Here is a 17,191-nt window from a genome sequence, read left to right as displayed (position 1 = left end):
AGGTTGTGAAGCATCAGCCCTTAAGTTAATTAAATTTGGTCCTTACAGATAGTTGAGTTCCACCATTTCATCATTGTGGAATTTTATTACAGCGATAGTGAGCTGACAAGCTGTTTGACATTGGAAGTCAAAACTTAATTCTTTCATTCATTGGATGTGGGCATCATTGGATAAGGCAAGACTATTGCCTATACCAAACTGCCAATGCAGCAGTTAAGAATAAACCACATTTCTGTGGGTCTACAGTCACATTAGGTTGGCATTAAGCCAGTTTTCAAAAAAACATCACATTTATTATTGAGTTCAAAAATCCATTATGTGCCATGGTGGACTTGAACCCCTGCCCCCAAAACATTAACCTGGGTATTCTGGATTACCAGCCCAATGAAATTGCCTCTACGCCACCATGTCCCCTGAGCCTACTTTCCCTTGATGTACATCTTAGCAAGTAACAGCAAAAGTTATTGGCTAGCAATTGAAGTGGACACTGCAATTTGTCACTGAAAGTGCACAGAGAGGTATCGCGACAGGAATTAAATCGTATAAGCAGCATGTCTGTGCCGAGATAGGAATTTTAATATATATTTAAATAATACAGGTTAAAATGTGAATTGATGATTCTGAAATATTCTCAATATCAACAGAAGCCAAAGGCTGTGTGGGCAGGTGGCCAAATAATTTCATGATGCATTAACATACATCAGCAACAATTTAATGTTCTCTCTACTTTGATATCGATTTCATCAGAAACAATGCATCATTTTCAGTTGAATGATGTTAATGCATGTTGAATTGCCATTAAGGATTGCTGGAATGGCTGGATTAGTTGCAATGAGGAATTGTAGAAATCCTACCACTCCTCACAAGTGCCATGGCCTGATTTTAAACAACAAATTTGCTGTTTCTCTTCATTTCACTTTGCATTAAATGTGTGGAGTTTAGACAGTTTGTTTTAGGAGTGCTTGACTGTTCTTGTCATGCAGGTACACCACAGGTAAAGTTGAATGGAAAGCACTAATAACATTCGGAGAATTCTCTACAGTGTGGATGCAGGCCACTTGGCCCATTAAGTCCACACTGACCCTCTGAAGAGCATCCCACCCAGACCTAATCCCAACCCTTTCAGAGATAGTAGGAACTGCAGATACTGGAAAATCTGAGATAACAAGGTGTAGAGCTGAATGAACACAGCAGGCCAAGCAGCATCATAGGAGCAGGAAGGCTGATGTTTTGGGCCTAGACCCGAAATGTCAGCCTTCCTGCTCCTAGGCCTGCTGTGTTCATCCAGCTCTACACCTTGTTATCCTAACCCTTTCACCCTGGATTTTCTATGGCCAATCACCTAACCTGCACATCTTTGGACTGTGTGAGGAAACCCACACAGACATGAGGAGAATGTGCAAACTCCACACAGACAGTTGCCCAAGGATGGAATTGAACCTGGGTTCCTGGTACTGTGAGGCTGCAGTGCTAGCCACTGAGCCACTGTGCCATCCCCTAATGTTAGGCAATGCTATTTGATTTTAATATTCATTTTGGGGACTTGGATATCTTTGATTTGATTGATTATTGTCACATCGACCTAAGTACAATGAAATGTTTTGTTTTGCGAGCAGTACAGGCAGATCATAGCAAAGAGGACATACATATCATAGGGCGCTTAGAGAGAACGAGGCATACAGGGTTATGGCTGCACAGGAGGTGCACAAAAGTAAGGTCAACATTAGATTTGAAATTAGACGGGTCCATTCAGCAGTCTGATAACAGCAGGGAAGAAGCTGTTCTTGAACCTGTTGGTGCGTGTGTTCAAGCTTCTGTACCTTCTGCCTGACGCAAGAGGCTGGAAGGAAGTTTCCTGCACATACCTGGACCTTGGAATGTTGGATGATACTCAAGGGTGAAATTTAACAATTTTCACAAATTGAGGCTTAATGCACCAATGGACACTACACTTAACATCCCTTTCTGTCATGGTTGAATTTCACCCATATTGTCTCTTATTTCAGGTATAAATGTCTCAGCAACAATTTGCATTTTTATAACTTCTCTAAATGGGACTTGTAAGAAAGGTTTACCACAATAACCATGGGTGACTTTAATCTATATGCAAAATGGACAAATCAAATCAGCAAAGCTAGCCTGAAAACTGAGTTCATAGAGTATATTCAGGACAATTTCCTAGAACAATACATTCTTGAGCCAACCTAGGAGCAAGCTATCCTGGACCCAGTAATGAACGATGAGACAGGATGAACCAAAAATCATTCCAAAGGAACCTTTGGATGACAGTAATCACAACATGATAGAATTTCATGTTTAGTTTAAAGGGAAGCAACAAGGGTCTAAGAAAAGTGTTTTAAATAGAGCTAGCTTGAGTGAGCTGGGAAACTAGACTGAAATATAAGACCGTAGAGATACAATGATAGACTTTTAAGTAGTTATAAGTTTTAAGTCTTTTAAGTTATTTTAAATATAACTCTTCAGCAAAGATTTGTCCCAGTGAGGAATAGAAGAGAAGGATGCATCATCTGCAGCTAAATAGGGAAGTTAAGAGTTGAAAGAAATGTTATAGCAATCTGCAAAGATTTTCAGTAGATCCAAAGACTGGTCAGAGTTTAAGAACAGTAAAATATGACCTGAAGAAACAGGATGGAAGTAGATTTTGAGTTTGTACTATAAAAATATAGTAACAGTTTCTACAACTACTTAAGTAGTAAAAGAGTAACTAAAGCTAGTTCTGAGGAAGGGTCACTCAACCCAAAACATTAACTCTGATTTCTCTCACTGGTGCTGCTGAGCTTTTCCAGCAATTTCTATTTTTGTAACTAAAGCTAACGTTGGTCATCTAGAAAGTGAGCCTGGGGGATATATATATTGAAAATTAAGGAAATGACAGACAGTGAACAGGTATTTTGTGTTTGTGTTCACTGTAGGACACTTAGAAAACTTCCAAAGGATACAGGAAAACCAAGAAGCAAATGGAAGGGAGGGACCTAACATGAATACCATTGCCAGGAAAAGGATGCTGAGAAAACAATTAAACCTAAAAACTGACACGTCCCCAGGAGAAGCTGAGTGCATCCTAGAGTTTTCCATGAAGTGGCAGCAGAGATAGGAGATACATTGGTTTTCGAGAAGATTTGTAGCTCGGGTTGTAGATGAAATTGTAGACATTCTCTCCGAGCCGGTGGGTTTGATTGCAAATGTTTCGTCATCCTGCTTGGTAATATCGTCAGTGCGCCTCCGGTGAAGCGTCAGTGTTCTGTCCCACTTATTATTTATATGTCTCGGTTTGCTGGGGTGGTTGGTATTACTTCCAGTTTTGTTTCTCAATGGTTTGTACCCACAGTTCAATTCAATGTGTTTGTTGATGGAGTTCTGGTTGGAATACCAGGCCTCCAGGAATTCCCTGGCACGTCTCTGTTTGACTTGTGCAATTATCAATGTGTTGTCCCAGTCGACTTTGTGTCCCTCGTTGTGTAGTGAGACAAATGAGAATTGGTTGTGTCTCTTGGTGGCTAGTTGGTGTTCATGTATCCGTATGGTCAATTTTCTTCCAGTTTGGCCTATGTAGTGTTTCTCACAGTCCTTGCATGGTATTTGTATATTACCCCAGTTTTGCTGGTTTTGAGTATGGGATCCTTTATGTTCGTCAGCAGCTATTGTAGGGTGGTTGTCGGTATGTGGGGCTACTCTGATATCTAGGGGTCTGAGTAGTCTTGTGGTCATCTCTGAAATGTCCTTGATGTACGGTAGGGTGATTAGAGAGTCTGGCTGTGTTGTGTCTTCCTGTTGTGGTCTGTCCCGGAGGTAACGGCGGATTGTGATTTTTGGATATCCATTTCTTTTGAAGACTCTGTATAGGTGCTTCTGTTCTGCTTTGTGTAGTTCCAGGTTTCTGCAATGTGTTGTGGCTGGTTTAAATAGTGTCCTGATACAGCTCTGTTTGTGGGCGTTGGGGTGGTTGCTAGTGTAATTGAGTACCTGGTCCGTATGTGTGGTCTTTCTATATATGCTAGTCTGGAGCTCCCCGTTGTTATTGTCCTCTACCATTATATCAAGGAAAGGTAGTTGGTTGTTGTTCTCTTCTTCTTTCATGAATTTTATCCTGGTGAGGATGTTGTTGGTGTGTTTCTTGTAGTTTTGTACATTTAATAATCACAAAGGTGTTGTCCACATATCGGATCCAAAGTTGTACAGTGGGGGGACACTATCCATTCTAATCTTTGTATTACTGCTTCTGCAATCAGTCCTGATATTGGGGATCCCATTGGTGTTCCGTTGATTTGTTTGTAAATGCTGTCGTTGAATGTGAGCAAAAAGGAAAGTGGAACACATTCAACACAGAAGAGAGAAAAGCCCTGGAAAGACTCAAGAAAGACAGGAACATTGTAACCTTACCAGCAGACAAAGGACGCATGACGGTAATCCTCAATAGAACCCAATACATTGAGAAGGCTAATGCACTACTAGCAGATACCGAAAACTACTAACAGATGGCGATAGACCCGACATCACAGTTAGTAAACTGGACTACAATGACCCTGAAGAAATTACACAACTCAGGAGACATCAGCAAGACAGACTACCAAAAAATGAAGCCAGAGTGATCCGCATGCTCCGATTCTATGGACTTCCCAAGGTACCCAAATTGGGGGGTCTCCCTTGGACCCATTGTCTCACTGCCAGGCACACCAACGTATAGACTTTCTAAAGAACTGCAACAGAAATTGAAATACTTAGTGGACAATACTCCATCCATTCATCCCAAGAATTCCTCAGCATCATCAAGGACACCAGGATGGAAGAGGACATGATAATGATATCCTTCGATATAACAGCACTATTTACATTCACAAACATTGACCTAGCCAAAGAAACAATTGCCACACTGCTAGACAAATCAAGTAATCAAGCAACCCAGGACACCAACAACATCAATAAGGACACCACCATGAAACTACTAGGTCTGTGTTTCACAACCCACTTCACCCTCAACGACAGCATTTACAAACAAATCAACGGAACACCAATGGGATCCCCAATATCAGGACTGATTGCAGAAGCAGTAATACAAAGATTAGAATGGACAGCGTCCCCCCACTGTAAAGCTTTGGATCCGATATGTGGACAACACCTTTGTGATTATTAAATGTACAAAACTACAAGAAACACACCGACAACATCCTCACCAGGATAAAATTTATGAAAGAAGAAGAGAACAACAACCAACTACCTTTCCTTGATATAATGGTAGAGGACAATAACAACGGGGAGCTCCAGACTAGCATACATAGAAAGACCACACATACGGACCAGGTACTCAATTACACTACCAACCACCCAACGCAAACAAATGGAGCTGCATCAGGACACTATTTAAATGAGCCACAACACATTGTAGCAACCTGGAACTACACAAAGCAGAACAGGAACACCATACGGAATCTTCAAAAGAAATGGATATCCAAAAATCACAATCTGCTGTTACCTCCGAGACAGACCACAACAGGAAGACACAACACTACCAGATTCACGAATCACCCTACCGTACATCAAGGATGTTTCAGAGATGACCACAAGACTACTCAGACCCCTAGGTATCAGAGTAGCCCCACAAACCAACCACCACCCTATGACAGCTACTGACGAATGTAAAGGATCCCATACGCAAAATCAGCAAAACTGGGGCAATATACAAAATACTATGCAAGGACTGTGAGAAACACTATATAGGCCAAACTGGAAGAAAATTGACCATACGGATACATGAACACCAACTAGCCACCAAGAGACACGACCAATTCTCACTTGTTTTATTACACATGGACAATGAAGGACACAAATTTAACTAGGACAACACATCGATAATCGTACAAGCCAAATAGAGACATGCCAGGGAATTCCTGCAGGCCTGGTATTCCAACCAGAACTCCGTCAACAAACACATTAAATTAGACCCTTTGTACAAACCACTGAGAAACAGAACCGGAAGTAATACCAACCACTCCAGCAAACTGAGGCATATAAATAACAAGTGGGACAGAACACCAACGCTTCACCGGAGGCGCACTGACGATGTTACCTAGCAGGGTGACGAAACGTTTGCAATCAAACCCACTGGCTCGGCGATACGTTGGTTACAATCTTTCAAAATTCCTTCAATTCTGGAAGGACCTCAGAAGATTGGAAAATAGTTTGTGAAAGGGAGATCATGGTTAACTAATTTATTAGAGATTTTTGAGAAAGTAACATACAAAGTGGATAATGGGAAACATGTTGATCTGGTGTACTTGGATTTTGGAATGCATTTGATAAGGTGCCACATCAAAGGTTACTGTACAATAGATGAGACCATAATGTAGAAGGTAGAGTATTAGCTTGGATAAAGGATTAGTTAGCAGACAGGAAGGGTAGAGTAAGGATAAATAGTCCTATCAGGGTTCACAAGCTGTAACTAATGGAGTGTCACAGGGATCAGTTCTGAAGCCTCAACAGTTTACAATCTATGTTAATGATTTGGATGAAGGCCCTGCATATTTAGTGGCATCATTTTACTAATGACACCCAAGATAGGTAGGAAAGTAAGTCACAAGAGGAGATAGCGAGCCTGAAGTGTGATATAGATGGGTCAAGGAAGTGAGTAAAAATATTCAGCATACGCAGCAGTGTGTGGGAAACTGTGAACTTGTCCACCTTGCCAGGAAGAATATAAAAGCAGTCTACAATTTAAATGGAGAGAGATCTCAGAATTTGGTGGTGCAGGGGAATGTAGGGGTCATACAAGTCATAGAATCCCTACAATGTGGACTTTGGCCCAACAAGTCTACACTGACCCTCTGAAGAGCATTTCACACAGACCCATCCCCTTACCCTTTCCCTGTAACCCTGCGTTTTCCCATGGCTAACACATCTAATCTATACATCCCTGAACACTATGGGCAATTTAGCATGGCAAATCCACCTAGCCTGCACATTTTTGGACTGTGGGAGGAAACCGGAGCACCCGGAGGAAACCCACGCAGACACGGGGAGAATGTGTAAACTCCAGACAGACAGTCGCCCAAGAGTGGAATCGAACCTGGGTCCCTGGCCCTGTGGTCCTGGTACATGAATCATAAACTGCTGGTTTGCAGGTGCAACAAATCCATGCTGACTCTGTCTGATCCCATCACTGTTCTCCAAATGTTGTACTATTAAATATTTCCTCACTATTGATGTCAGGCCAGCCATCTTTTAGTTCCTTGGTTTCTCTCTACCTTATTTTTAAAAAAATAGTTAGCTACTCTCCAATCCATAGAAACTGTTTCTGAATCTTGGAAGATGATCATCAATGCATCCCATTATTTCTAGGACTACTTCCTTAAGTACTGGGCTCTGGTGATTTAATGGCCTTTAATCCTATCAATTTCCCCAACACTATTTTCCTACTGAGACTGATTTCTTTCAGTTCTTCCCTCTTGTTAGGCTCTGTGTTCGCCCATATTTTTGGAATGTTGTTTTTGTCCTCCTCTATGAAGACAGAACCATAGTGTGGTCTGCCATGTCTTTGTTCCCCATTATAACTTCCCCAGTTCAGGTAGGTTCTCCTAGATAAGTTATCACAATCATCTTATAGGAGGATGAAGTAATTGGAAAAGTTTATGAAGGAAATTCCATCATTCATGACCACCAATAATGGAACAACTCAAATCAGGTATGCACAGAATTGGAGAAGATTTTGGTGGAGATCGCAGAAGAGACAGCAGATTGCTGGATGAGTTCCAGAATCAGGGAAAGGTGAGGCCAAAGAGAAATCTGATCCTAAAGTGATGCAGTAAATGAATCAGTGACAAATACATTCCCCAATTAGATCAAGGGGTCCAAGATTAGTTGCATGGTGCTGGCTCATCTTGGCTGGTGCAGCAGTGAGGGTATCACAAGTGATTCAGTTTTATTTTTAACAAATTGTTGATACGTTACCAATCTCTGTGTTGTTTTTAATCTCATGATTGCTTGTGCTTTCGTCCTATGAATCATCTCCACAGTTATTAACCCACAGAGACTCAGAAACACATTAGCTCATTTCTCATCGGTTACCAATGTCAAGAATCTAATCAGTGTGCAGTTAAGATGGAATTTGTAAAATAGAGGGATTTATTGTTTTGATATCACAGAACATGGCTGGCTTACCCAAAGATAATGCAGAGAAATGAAAGCCTCTAGATGAACAGATTTCTTAAATAAATGATGAAATGGGGAGATCTTTATATGTTCCAATTATGGAGTATACTGAATTAAATCCTTATCCTGCTGCTGTAACCCAGTCAAGTGATCTTTCCTCTCCATCAAAGCTTTTCAGGTCTTCATCTAATTATGCTGCCAATTGTTTCTCTAAGCTTTCCTTTATATCCTTCACATTCTTTTTCCTCTTCATTCTTGCTGTTTTGAAATTGAGACTAATTGTACATCTCTTACTTCTTCTTCTTCTTCTATACTTCTTCTATAGCAGTGTGGGGGAACTTATCTCCCTCAATTTTCTTTCTACCACTATCAATAAACTTCCTAAACCTAATCTTGATGTCACCTAATCACTACTTCTGAATTTCTGTGAACTTCTTTTCAATGGTGCTGTGTAACTATGAATTTTGATTAAGGTCTTTCAGTGTCTGAAACTAATGTTTCCAATCTATTTAATTTCAGAGAATTGAGGAATTAATTCTAATCTGGCTGGAGTTGCTTTATTGAGGTTTCCTGGTAATGAAGACTAAGTGATTAGACCTACTGCTTTTACCTCCCGCACCTAGGCTGGAGAGAAGTGAGTGAGTTTTTCAACTCATTGTAAATAGTGTTTGATGTAGAACGTTACTTGGAACAATTTCCATCCTCAGGACCAAATGGTTCCCTGTCTCTAACGATTGTTAGGCCTCTGCTTACTGTTGGTAAACTTGTCAAATATGACTTGGATGTCTCAATATGGCAAAAGAGACTGGCAAAACACATTCAACATTTCACTTTTCAATATTAATGACCATTCAAAGAAAACATCCCTTCTAGAATGTTAAACGAGATAAGGTTTTATAAATAGGACAATGCAGTGTAGCCAATAGACATTCTGCAGTTTAAAAGGAAGGTCATGATTTTATCGTTAACTCCCTTCTTGATTGTGCAGTTTAGATCAAGGCAATTGTAGACTTACCAGAGTTCAGAATAAAATGGCTGTCTAAAGAATTGGATAATGTCAAAGTGGGAAATGATGCCTCTAATAGATTGATCCTAGTTGGACTCTGTCTATACAGGAGTGCGGAGATGTTGCTTGGAAGAGCAACTGTGTGGGGTGCCATGTTGAGGGGATATTGGATTTAGTTCCTTCACTGCCATGATTCTCAATCTATACCTCAGAGAACTGTGGATATGAGTATGTTCAAGGCTGAGATCAATAGATTTTTGGAAGTTAAGGGAACCAGTGGATGTGGGCTATAGCAGGAAACGGCAATGAGGTTTAAGAATCAGTCTTGATCTTATTGATTAATGCAGCAGCTCTGAGGGACCGAATGGCCTACTTCTGCACTGATTTCTTATGTCCTTATCTTCTTATGGTGTGTGGACCAAGGAGAACCAGTGTGGGGAGAAGGTCACAACAAAGAAAGTATTTATTGTTCCCACAGAGCAAATTCTGAAGCAGAAAAAGTTAAACCCTCCACGGGTTTATAGTTAAGCAATCTGCTTTGTTCTTCTTTAAGAGACACCCAATCTGTTCATCTCACCTTTCATCTAGCTTTCCTGGATTTCCATCCTGATGATACTCAAGATGTATGTTCACAGCAGAATGACACTGTACACACCCTTTACTGGAAAGCAATCTGCCCTCATTACCTCGTTTGGTATATGTTGTGAGTCCTGTCCCTATATTAATACAGTTGACTCTTAACAACCTTTTGAGATGGGCCTAACAAATCTCTCAGTGAATTAGAAACAAAAACAGAAATTGCTGGAAAAGTTCAGCAGATCTGGCAGCATCAGTGGAGAGAAGTCAGAGTTAACATTTCAGTTCTAGTGACCTTTCCTCAGAACTGGATCCAAAACATTAACTCTGATTTCTCTCCACAGATGCTGCCAGACATGCTGAGCTTTTCCAGCAACTTCTGCTTTTGTTTCGGATTTACAGCATCCACAGTTCTTTTGGTTCTCTGAATGAATTGGGTCTTTTTAAGGATGGGCAACAGATGCCAGCAATGCCTAATCCAGAGAATAATTTTTAAAACAAAAATATGTTCCAGCTTACAATAGAGTTTTGAGTTGACCCAACATTTTAAAATGTTGCAGCTGTATTTAGATAAAAAAAACATCCCTGGCATTTGAAGGAAAGACCATTTTATTTCGAGGCAGACATCATTACAACCAGTAAATACGGCACCAAAACTGGTTATTCTTGTACTGAACATAGGAATCTAGAGACCAGACAGACTGCTGTAAGAAAACAAGGATAACATATTTAATAGTAGATTCAGTCTTTCCAGGAGCAGTGAAACACAGACAAAACAAAGCAGTTGTACAGGAACAGGTCAATGTACTACAGTATGGAGCACTAACGCTGTTTTGTATGTAAAATATGTCCACCAGATGTCTTCATGTTCTGCTTCTACCTGTTATAAATAGAAATGATATTGGCAAATATCTTGGGTTCTCTACAAGCATTTAAGCAGGAAGAAGTTACAGCCAGAACTTCTGGGACAGTCACAGAGCTTCCCAATCCTGGCTCCTTTTCTGACAGCGCACTGTTCCCCAACATCACACTGGAAATAGACAAAAACAAGACCTTACTGGTTAAAGACTTTAGGGCAGTCTGAGGCTCCTCTAGTGGATACAGAAGATACCATTATGTAGAATGAACTGTGTATAAACAGGACAATTTATCTAATCAGAATGCTGCAATTGCTGAACATCAAAATTTTTGTTCATTGATTCTATGAACAAAGATTTCTCAACTTGTAAACAAAACAGATTTGAAGAAATAGGAATTCATTTGCTAACATAAAGTTATGTGTAATTGAGTAGTAATTGGGTAATGAGGCAACAAGAATAATAGGTTTGCTAGACGACAACCTTGCATTTAGCTAGCACTTTCAATGTAGTAAAAGGTATCAGGAGTTTTTTCAGACAAGATTTGACCTGTAAAATGAGATGTTAAGACCAAAATCTTGATCAAAGAAGCAGCCTTTAAGCTGTGTCTTCAACAAGAGAGAGAGGTGGAGGTAGAAATGGATCTACAGCTTCTGAGACTGAAAAAGAAGTACAATGCTGGTGTGCAATTTACAAAGTGATTCTTATCAAGGAGAGTTTAACATTAACTGGGTGTGAAATTGGTCCAAATCACAGCCATTCTTCATCCTATAGTCCCTAAACTGTAAGTCCAAAAAGAGAAATGATTTTGAATTCCTTAATGATGACTCAAGTCAGTGGGGATAAGTCAGTGAGCGGCTCACCACCACTTTCTCAAGGGCATTTGGGGATGAACAATAAATGCTGCCTTAGCCAGTGATGCCCATACTCCATGAATAAATAAACACATTTGAAAAAAAACCAAGTTCATGAATTACTGTTTGATGATTAAATTCACACAAGACTCTGAATTACTCTAGACAAGTTGGCTATAAGGACATTACTCAGTTTATCCACATTACTGACATTTTATCAAGTGCTTAAAGAACCAAATCAATTTAATCTTGCCCATGTCCATGGGGATTTCCAATTTGTAGAGGGATACAGTGCTATAGTCTGCACAAAGGTTCTTTTATGTCCTCTTTGACAGGTATTAGCTGACACTTATGATTGTGAGGGGTCCTCTGGCATTTCATCCAAGTGGATATGATAAGTTACATCTAAGCTTAATATATAAGTGTTGTCCATTATTCCATTATAAAGCTATCACTGTCAAATACAATTCACAAATGTCCACTTTCTAGCAGAATTAATGAATGATAAATTGCCAGGAGGATTATTTTGCTTTTTAGCATAGGAATGCTAACAGCAATGATAGCATCCCTACTGCTGAAGCACTGAGATTGCTTAACTCCTTATCAATTGGCAATCGAACCAGTGGTTTTCTGGCCCGTATTGTTCAAATTCATTCTAGACATTATATTTGCCATTAAAATCATTATAAGGAAAAGAAAGGGTTAGATCTATCTGGATTGGTGCATCTCATAATGTTAGATCTTTTTCTCTACCTTTCAGCCCAACTATCTTCTTGAGCCATTATTGCTGGAAGTACAAGTTGATAAAGGTTCAGCAAAACCTATGGAGCATCTGGCACCTCAGGGGTCAAAGGACCAACAACAGTCTACTTTCTCACCCAAGAAGATTTTAGAACTGAGAAATAAAGGAAAACTGAGGAGAATGATGTTATAGAGTATGTGTAGTCAAAGTCAAATTGGGTGTCAAAAGAGATTTTCCAAAAGGGCGGATAAGATTTGATTAAGAGTGGAGAGAAAGAGGCAGAAAAGAAAGAAAAAGAAAAAAGAAATCATACATTTTGAAAATTGTTCTAAAACAATTCACAGCCTGAAGGAATGAGACGTCACACTCTTAATTGTTCACTACCTGGGCAAAAGAACTCGATTTTCAATCACTGAAATCCATTGAACTCTGACATAAGTTTGAAACTTAATTTCCTGTTCAACAGATGCTGACTTGCTGAGCATTTCCAGTGTTTTCTGCTTTTGTTTCATTTTCCCAGCATATTTTTTTTTTGCCTAACAATGATCAATTCAAAGTTTACTTGCACTGCTAATTACTGGACTTAAACTCCCTATGGAAAGTTATTAGCTAATGCATGTGCAAAAACTTTATAATGAGGAAGTTAAGTGTGAGATATCCTTTTCATCAAACTAAGGGCTGAGTGTTGCAAATTGTCCAGCTATTTGTGATGATTTAAAATTGATGGGGTTTGTCTTTGTGGGTCCTTTGCACATTGACAATATGCATTGTTCACGTACCATCATTTTTTGTCAATATAGTTGGTGAAGGGCACAAGTTTGATTCCTGTTCTGTCCTGGACTGCTAGCAGGGACTCAATAACTGGCCCCAACTCTTCTCATGATTAGAACAGAAATTGCTGGAGAAATTCAACAAAGAACTGTTCTGAAGAAAGGTCACAGGACTTGAAACACTAACTCTACCTCTTCCTCAGAAGCTGCCAGATCTGCGGAGTTTCTCCAGTAATTTTTGTTTTCATTTCAGATGTTCAGCATCCACAGTTCTTTAGATTATTCTCATCATGAAAAATCTAAGTACTTGAGGGTCATGGTGGGCAGGAAAGCAGACTTAAGACCATAATCTAATGAGTCAGAGCAGGTATAAAGGGCTGAGTGGCCTCTCGTGCTCCTAATTCTAATGTTGTTACATTATAACTGCTGGAAAATATGCTGCGTTCAATTACATAGTTAAATTTCCTGTTAACTCTCGTTGAGAACTAAAAGCAAATTAAAATCCTCACACTTAGCTTCACTGAAAATGTTATTTCATTTCAAGTTTGGAAAAATTTGTTCAGTCCAAAAAAATGGTGACAAACTCTTCCAACAGAAAAAAAAACTGCATTCACCTCCACAAATTATTCAGATAAAAAAAAGGGCTATTGTTTGTGATCTTTATCACCAGCATACAAATCAATTTCAAAGACTAAATTTAACTTCACTAAGTGTGATATGTTTTCTGTCATTGTTAGAATGAGATAGTGTTCATTTCCTGGGCATGGCTTCCCACCCGTAATAAATCATCAAATTGCCGCAAAGAGGATTATCCATAGAATTCCCAAAAGTGTGGAAGAAGCCCATTCAGCCCATCAAGTCCAGACTGACCCTCCAAAGATAATCCCATCCAGACCCATCCCATCCCTATAATCCTGTATTTCCCATTGTTAAACCACCTACCCTGCATATCCCTGGACACTATGGGCAATTTAGCATGGCCAATCCACCTAACCCACACATCTTTGGACTGTGGAAGGAAACCGGAGCACCCGGAGGAAACCCACACAGACACGGAGAGAATGTGCAAACTCCACTCAGACAGTCACCCACGGGTTGAATTAAACCCTGGTCCCCTGCACTGAGGCTGCACTGTTAACCACTGTGCTACCATACTGATTATTTAATACAGGACCATGTTTCAATGATTTTTTTGGGAGGTGGTGATGAAATAAATAGTCCAGATTTATCTTTGATCTTTATTTGGTCATCCCTTCAGTTTTCTGCAAGTCTCCAGCAACATTTACATTAGTTGCCCCAGTGAAATCTTTTAAATCTCCTCCAAGTTTGGAGTTACTAAAGTCAGGTCATGACTGGACAAGAAAATTCCTTTGTGCACATAATGCCACTTTCTCAAATGCACTTTTCAGTCCCTTTAAGAAACCTCTTGTGTTAAGATAAACTGGGAAAAGGCAATGTTTTAAGTTGCTCCCTTATCCTGAACCTCACCCTCCCAGGGAGAAATTATGATATGGACCAAAAGAAGGACTCTACCAGAATGAACAGCAAGAATATTTATTTACTCTCCGGGCACTTCCTTCCTCACCAGTTGGCCCTCTTTGGTCTTCTTCAGGCCGCTCGCTAGGGTTTGGGCAGTGTGTAGGTGTATGAATCTTGTCTTGCACAGTGGTTCACTGGGTTCTTACTCCAACTGAAAGGAGCAGGAACACAGAATATGTCTCTTTTTTCAACACCGGACACTGAGGTCAAATACATGACTCCAGGTGGCAGATATCTGGCTATGTTACCCTAAATATGTAGATGAGGTGGGGTGGAGGCAAACATAATTCAATGCTCTGGTCACTGTCTGCTGGCAAATGTGTTGAATACGGTGGGGAGTAGGTTAATTTAGGATATCTGGTCGGCATGGACGAGTTGGACAGAAAGGTCTGTTTCCTTGCTATACAGCTCTATGACTCTACATAGGTGATGGTGAAATTACATTTCCGAAGGGCCTAGACATGAGGGGTCATAGAGATCTCAGTATGAAACTCTTTCATGTTCTACAGAAATGCAATGACAGTAGGTCATTGTCAATGTAGACACTGGTGCATACCTCCCGGCAGCGCTAAGGGGTGATAGTCCCAAGACAGGATTAGAACTGCTGAAGATCAGCCCCGATTGCTTAACAAAGGTCCTACAGGTTTCCACCTTTAATGCGAGATGGCTCTGTCACTAACGGAGTGGGCAGGACATATTATCCTGGCGCTAGGTTATTGACAGAAATTGCTAGTGCTCTCCTTTGGGCTCACTTCCCATGGACGATGCAGTGTTAGAGCCAAGGGACGTGATGGGTGGAAACTGAAAGCAAATTGTCCTGTAAATTGTCGATTTAATCCACATCTCTTCCCATTCATTGTGGTTTGAGACGGTGTGAAACCAGCGCAGTGGCCGTTCCCCTCAGCCTCAGATTGATGCCGAACAGAATTAAAATGTTCTCAATGCTTGTCAGACACATACTGGGAATACCTCATAAACAACTCAATAAAGAAATGTGTCTGTTTCAGTCTGGATAGCCAAATCACAGGCTAGGGCTGTTTACTGACCAATCCCTCTCCTATCCCACTGGGTGAAATCCCAGTTCCCAGAAGCGACTCACAGGACATGGGAAGAAACTCTGATGGAGACAGCAAACACAGGGTGTCCAAGTGAAATTATAGGATGCTCGGTGTAGACTCTGAGAGTCCCACCTCAAATGTAGACACTGCCTTTCCCTCAGGCAGTAACTCAGCCGCTGGCCCATGTCCTACCTGAATAACAAAAGGGACATCTTCTCCCTCCCACCCACCCATCCCCACCAAGCCAGGACACTACAAGGATCAAAATAGAAAGAGCAGAATCACAGCAGGTTGACGTTACCAGTGGGACTTGTCCAAACTTCTTCTCCCAGGCTGGGAGCCGTTTCGTCTGCAGCTTTTCCAAGACTTCTTGCAGCGCTCCGAGCTGTGGGCCAGACCAGTTCACAGTAAGAAAAAGTCGTTCAAAGCATTTTAATCGAATTCACTTGAACACCAGCAGCTGAAATGGACTCGAAATTCCTCCAGGAATTATTAGGAGCACGGGACTGCTATAATACTCGCCTCAAATGGAATGCTTCCTGTCACATTTTAACCGCTGTCCCACCCCAACCGACTCAGTAAAGCTGCTATGAAATTGACGGGCAGAAACTGACTGAGTCCATTGAAATTACCCCTCACACGCTGTGATGGGGGAATTTCGGGCCCTCCATCTCCTATCACTTTATTCATGTGTTCACTCACTTCAAATCGTCTTTGTGTTTTAACTTTTAATGCCTTTCTTAAAAAAGTCAAATCAACGCCTTCGAAAGATTCCTTAAAAGGAAACATACATCCAGTGAAGAAACGGTCACATAACTCTCTCTCTCTCTCTCTTTCCACAGAGGCTGTCAGACTTTCTGAGTGCCTCCAGCAGTTTCTGTTTTTATTTCAGGCTCCCAGCACCCCCAGTTAGCTGCTTTAATGTTACTAGATGTTCATAATTCTGACTATGAACCTTAAACGGTACTGAAACCAGCTCCCACTATGAGGAGCACTGAAGAAACATTTAGTTAAGGAAACAGAAACAAAGATATAATACTGACCAGTTCCTTTTCGCTGGAAGGATATGGATCTTTGGGATAGAAATCTCTCAGGGCTCTGGTCTCCAAATCCGAGCTGTCAGAACCGCTGGCCAGGGATAGAAGTATAGAGAGGTAGATGGCGGCGAATAGACGGTCGCTCTCCATGGTGCTGAACAGACTGCACACGCGAAACAGAAGTAGATTTGGGATGTTTCACAGCGCTTGGCTTCTCAATCAGGAGCCCAGCTTTTATACAACAGCATTGCTGATCTATAAACATTCACATGCTCCTCCCAGTTCTAACGGCAAGCTATTCAGCCTTGGTGATTGGTACATTGAAGTTTTTTTTTGTTATTGCTGAAAGGTACATCAAAAAATGGTTCACTCCAACTCAGAAATGACCAAATCAGCCAGCTCCAATTGCTCAATACCAGTGTTCACACAATCTGTCGAAGGGGTTGTGGGGGGTCGGGGGTGGTGAATATGCGTGGAGGGAAGAGGTACATTTCCATCCGAGAGTCTGAACAACTCAGAAACCTCATTCCGAAAGTAACTCGCGTTTTGAAAGTTTTTGTTTTAAAAAGTGGGGGTTGATTAATAAACA

At 40.8% G+C, this 17,191-nt stretch overlaps 1 protein-coding gene across 1 annotated transcript; it reads right to left on the bottom strand.

The window, feature by feature from the left end:
• Window positions 1-10,588: 10,588 nt before the first annotated feature.
• Window positions 10,589-16,752, bottom strand: LOC109933460 (cocaine- and amphetamine-regulated transcript protein-like). Its single transcript, XM_020532448.2, has 3 exons — window positions 16,609-16,752; window positions 15,867-15,950; window positions 10,589-10,775 (listed from the first exon to the last, which is right to left on the bottom strand). The coding sequence occupies exons 1-3, from the start codon at window positions 16,750-16,752 to the stop codon at window positions 10,668-10,670; spliced, it is 336 nt and encodes a 111-aa protein (XP_020388037.1). The 3' UTR covers window positions 10,589-10,667.
• Window positions 16,753-17,191: the final 439 nt, after the last annotated feature.

The sequence above is a fragment of the Rhincodon typus genome, chromosome 36 (assembly GCF_021869965.1).
Source record: "Rhincodon typus isolate 14 chromosome 36, sRhiTyp1.1, whole genome shotgun sequence".
Lineage (NCBI taxonomy): Eukaryota > Metazoa > Chordata > Chondrichthyes > Orectolobiformes > Rhincodontidae > Rhincodon > Rhincodon typus.
Note: the sequence above shows the minus strand (reverse complement) of the source record. Positions and strands in the feature narration are given on the sequence as shown.

What these genes read in the sequence shown, in the direction of transcription:
- LOC109933460 (XM_020532448.2), bottom strand. Translation starts at nt 16,752, where the DNA reads ATGGAGAGCGACCGTCTATTCGCCGCCATCTACCTCTCTATACTTCTA. An exon ending in CTTCCAGCGAAAAGGAACTG is followed by an intron (nt 15,951 to 16,608) that starts GTCAGTATTATA and finishes TCTGGCCCACAG; the next exon opens with CTCGGAGCGCTGCAAGAAGT. An exon ending in AGTTTGGACAAGTCCCACTG is followed by an intron (nt 10,776 to 15,866) that starts GTAACGTCAACC and finishes GTCTATTTCCAG; the next exon opens with TGTGATGTTGGGGAACAGTG.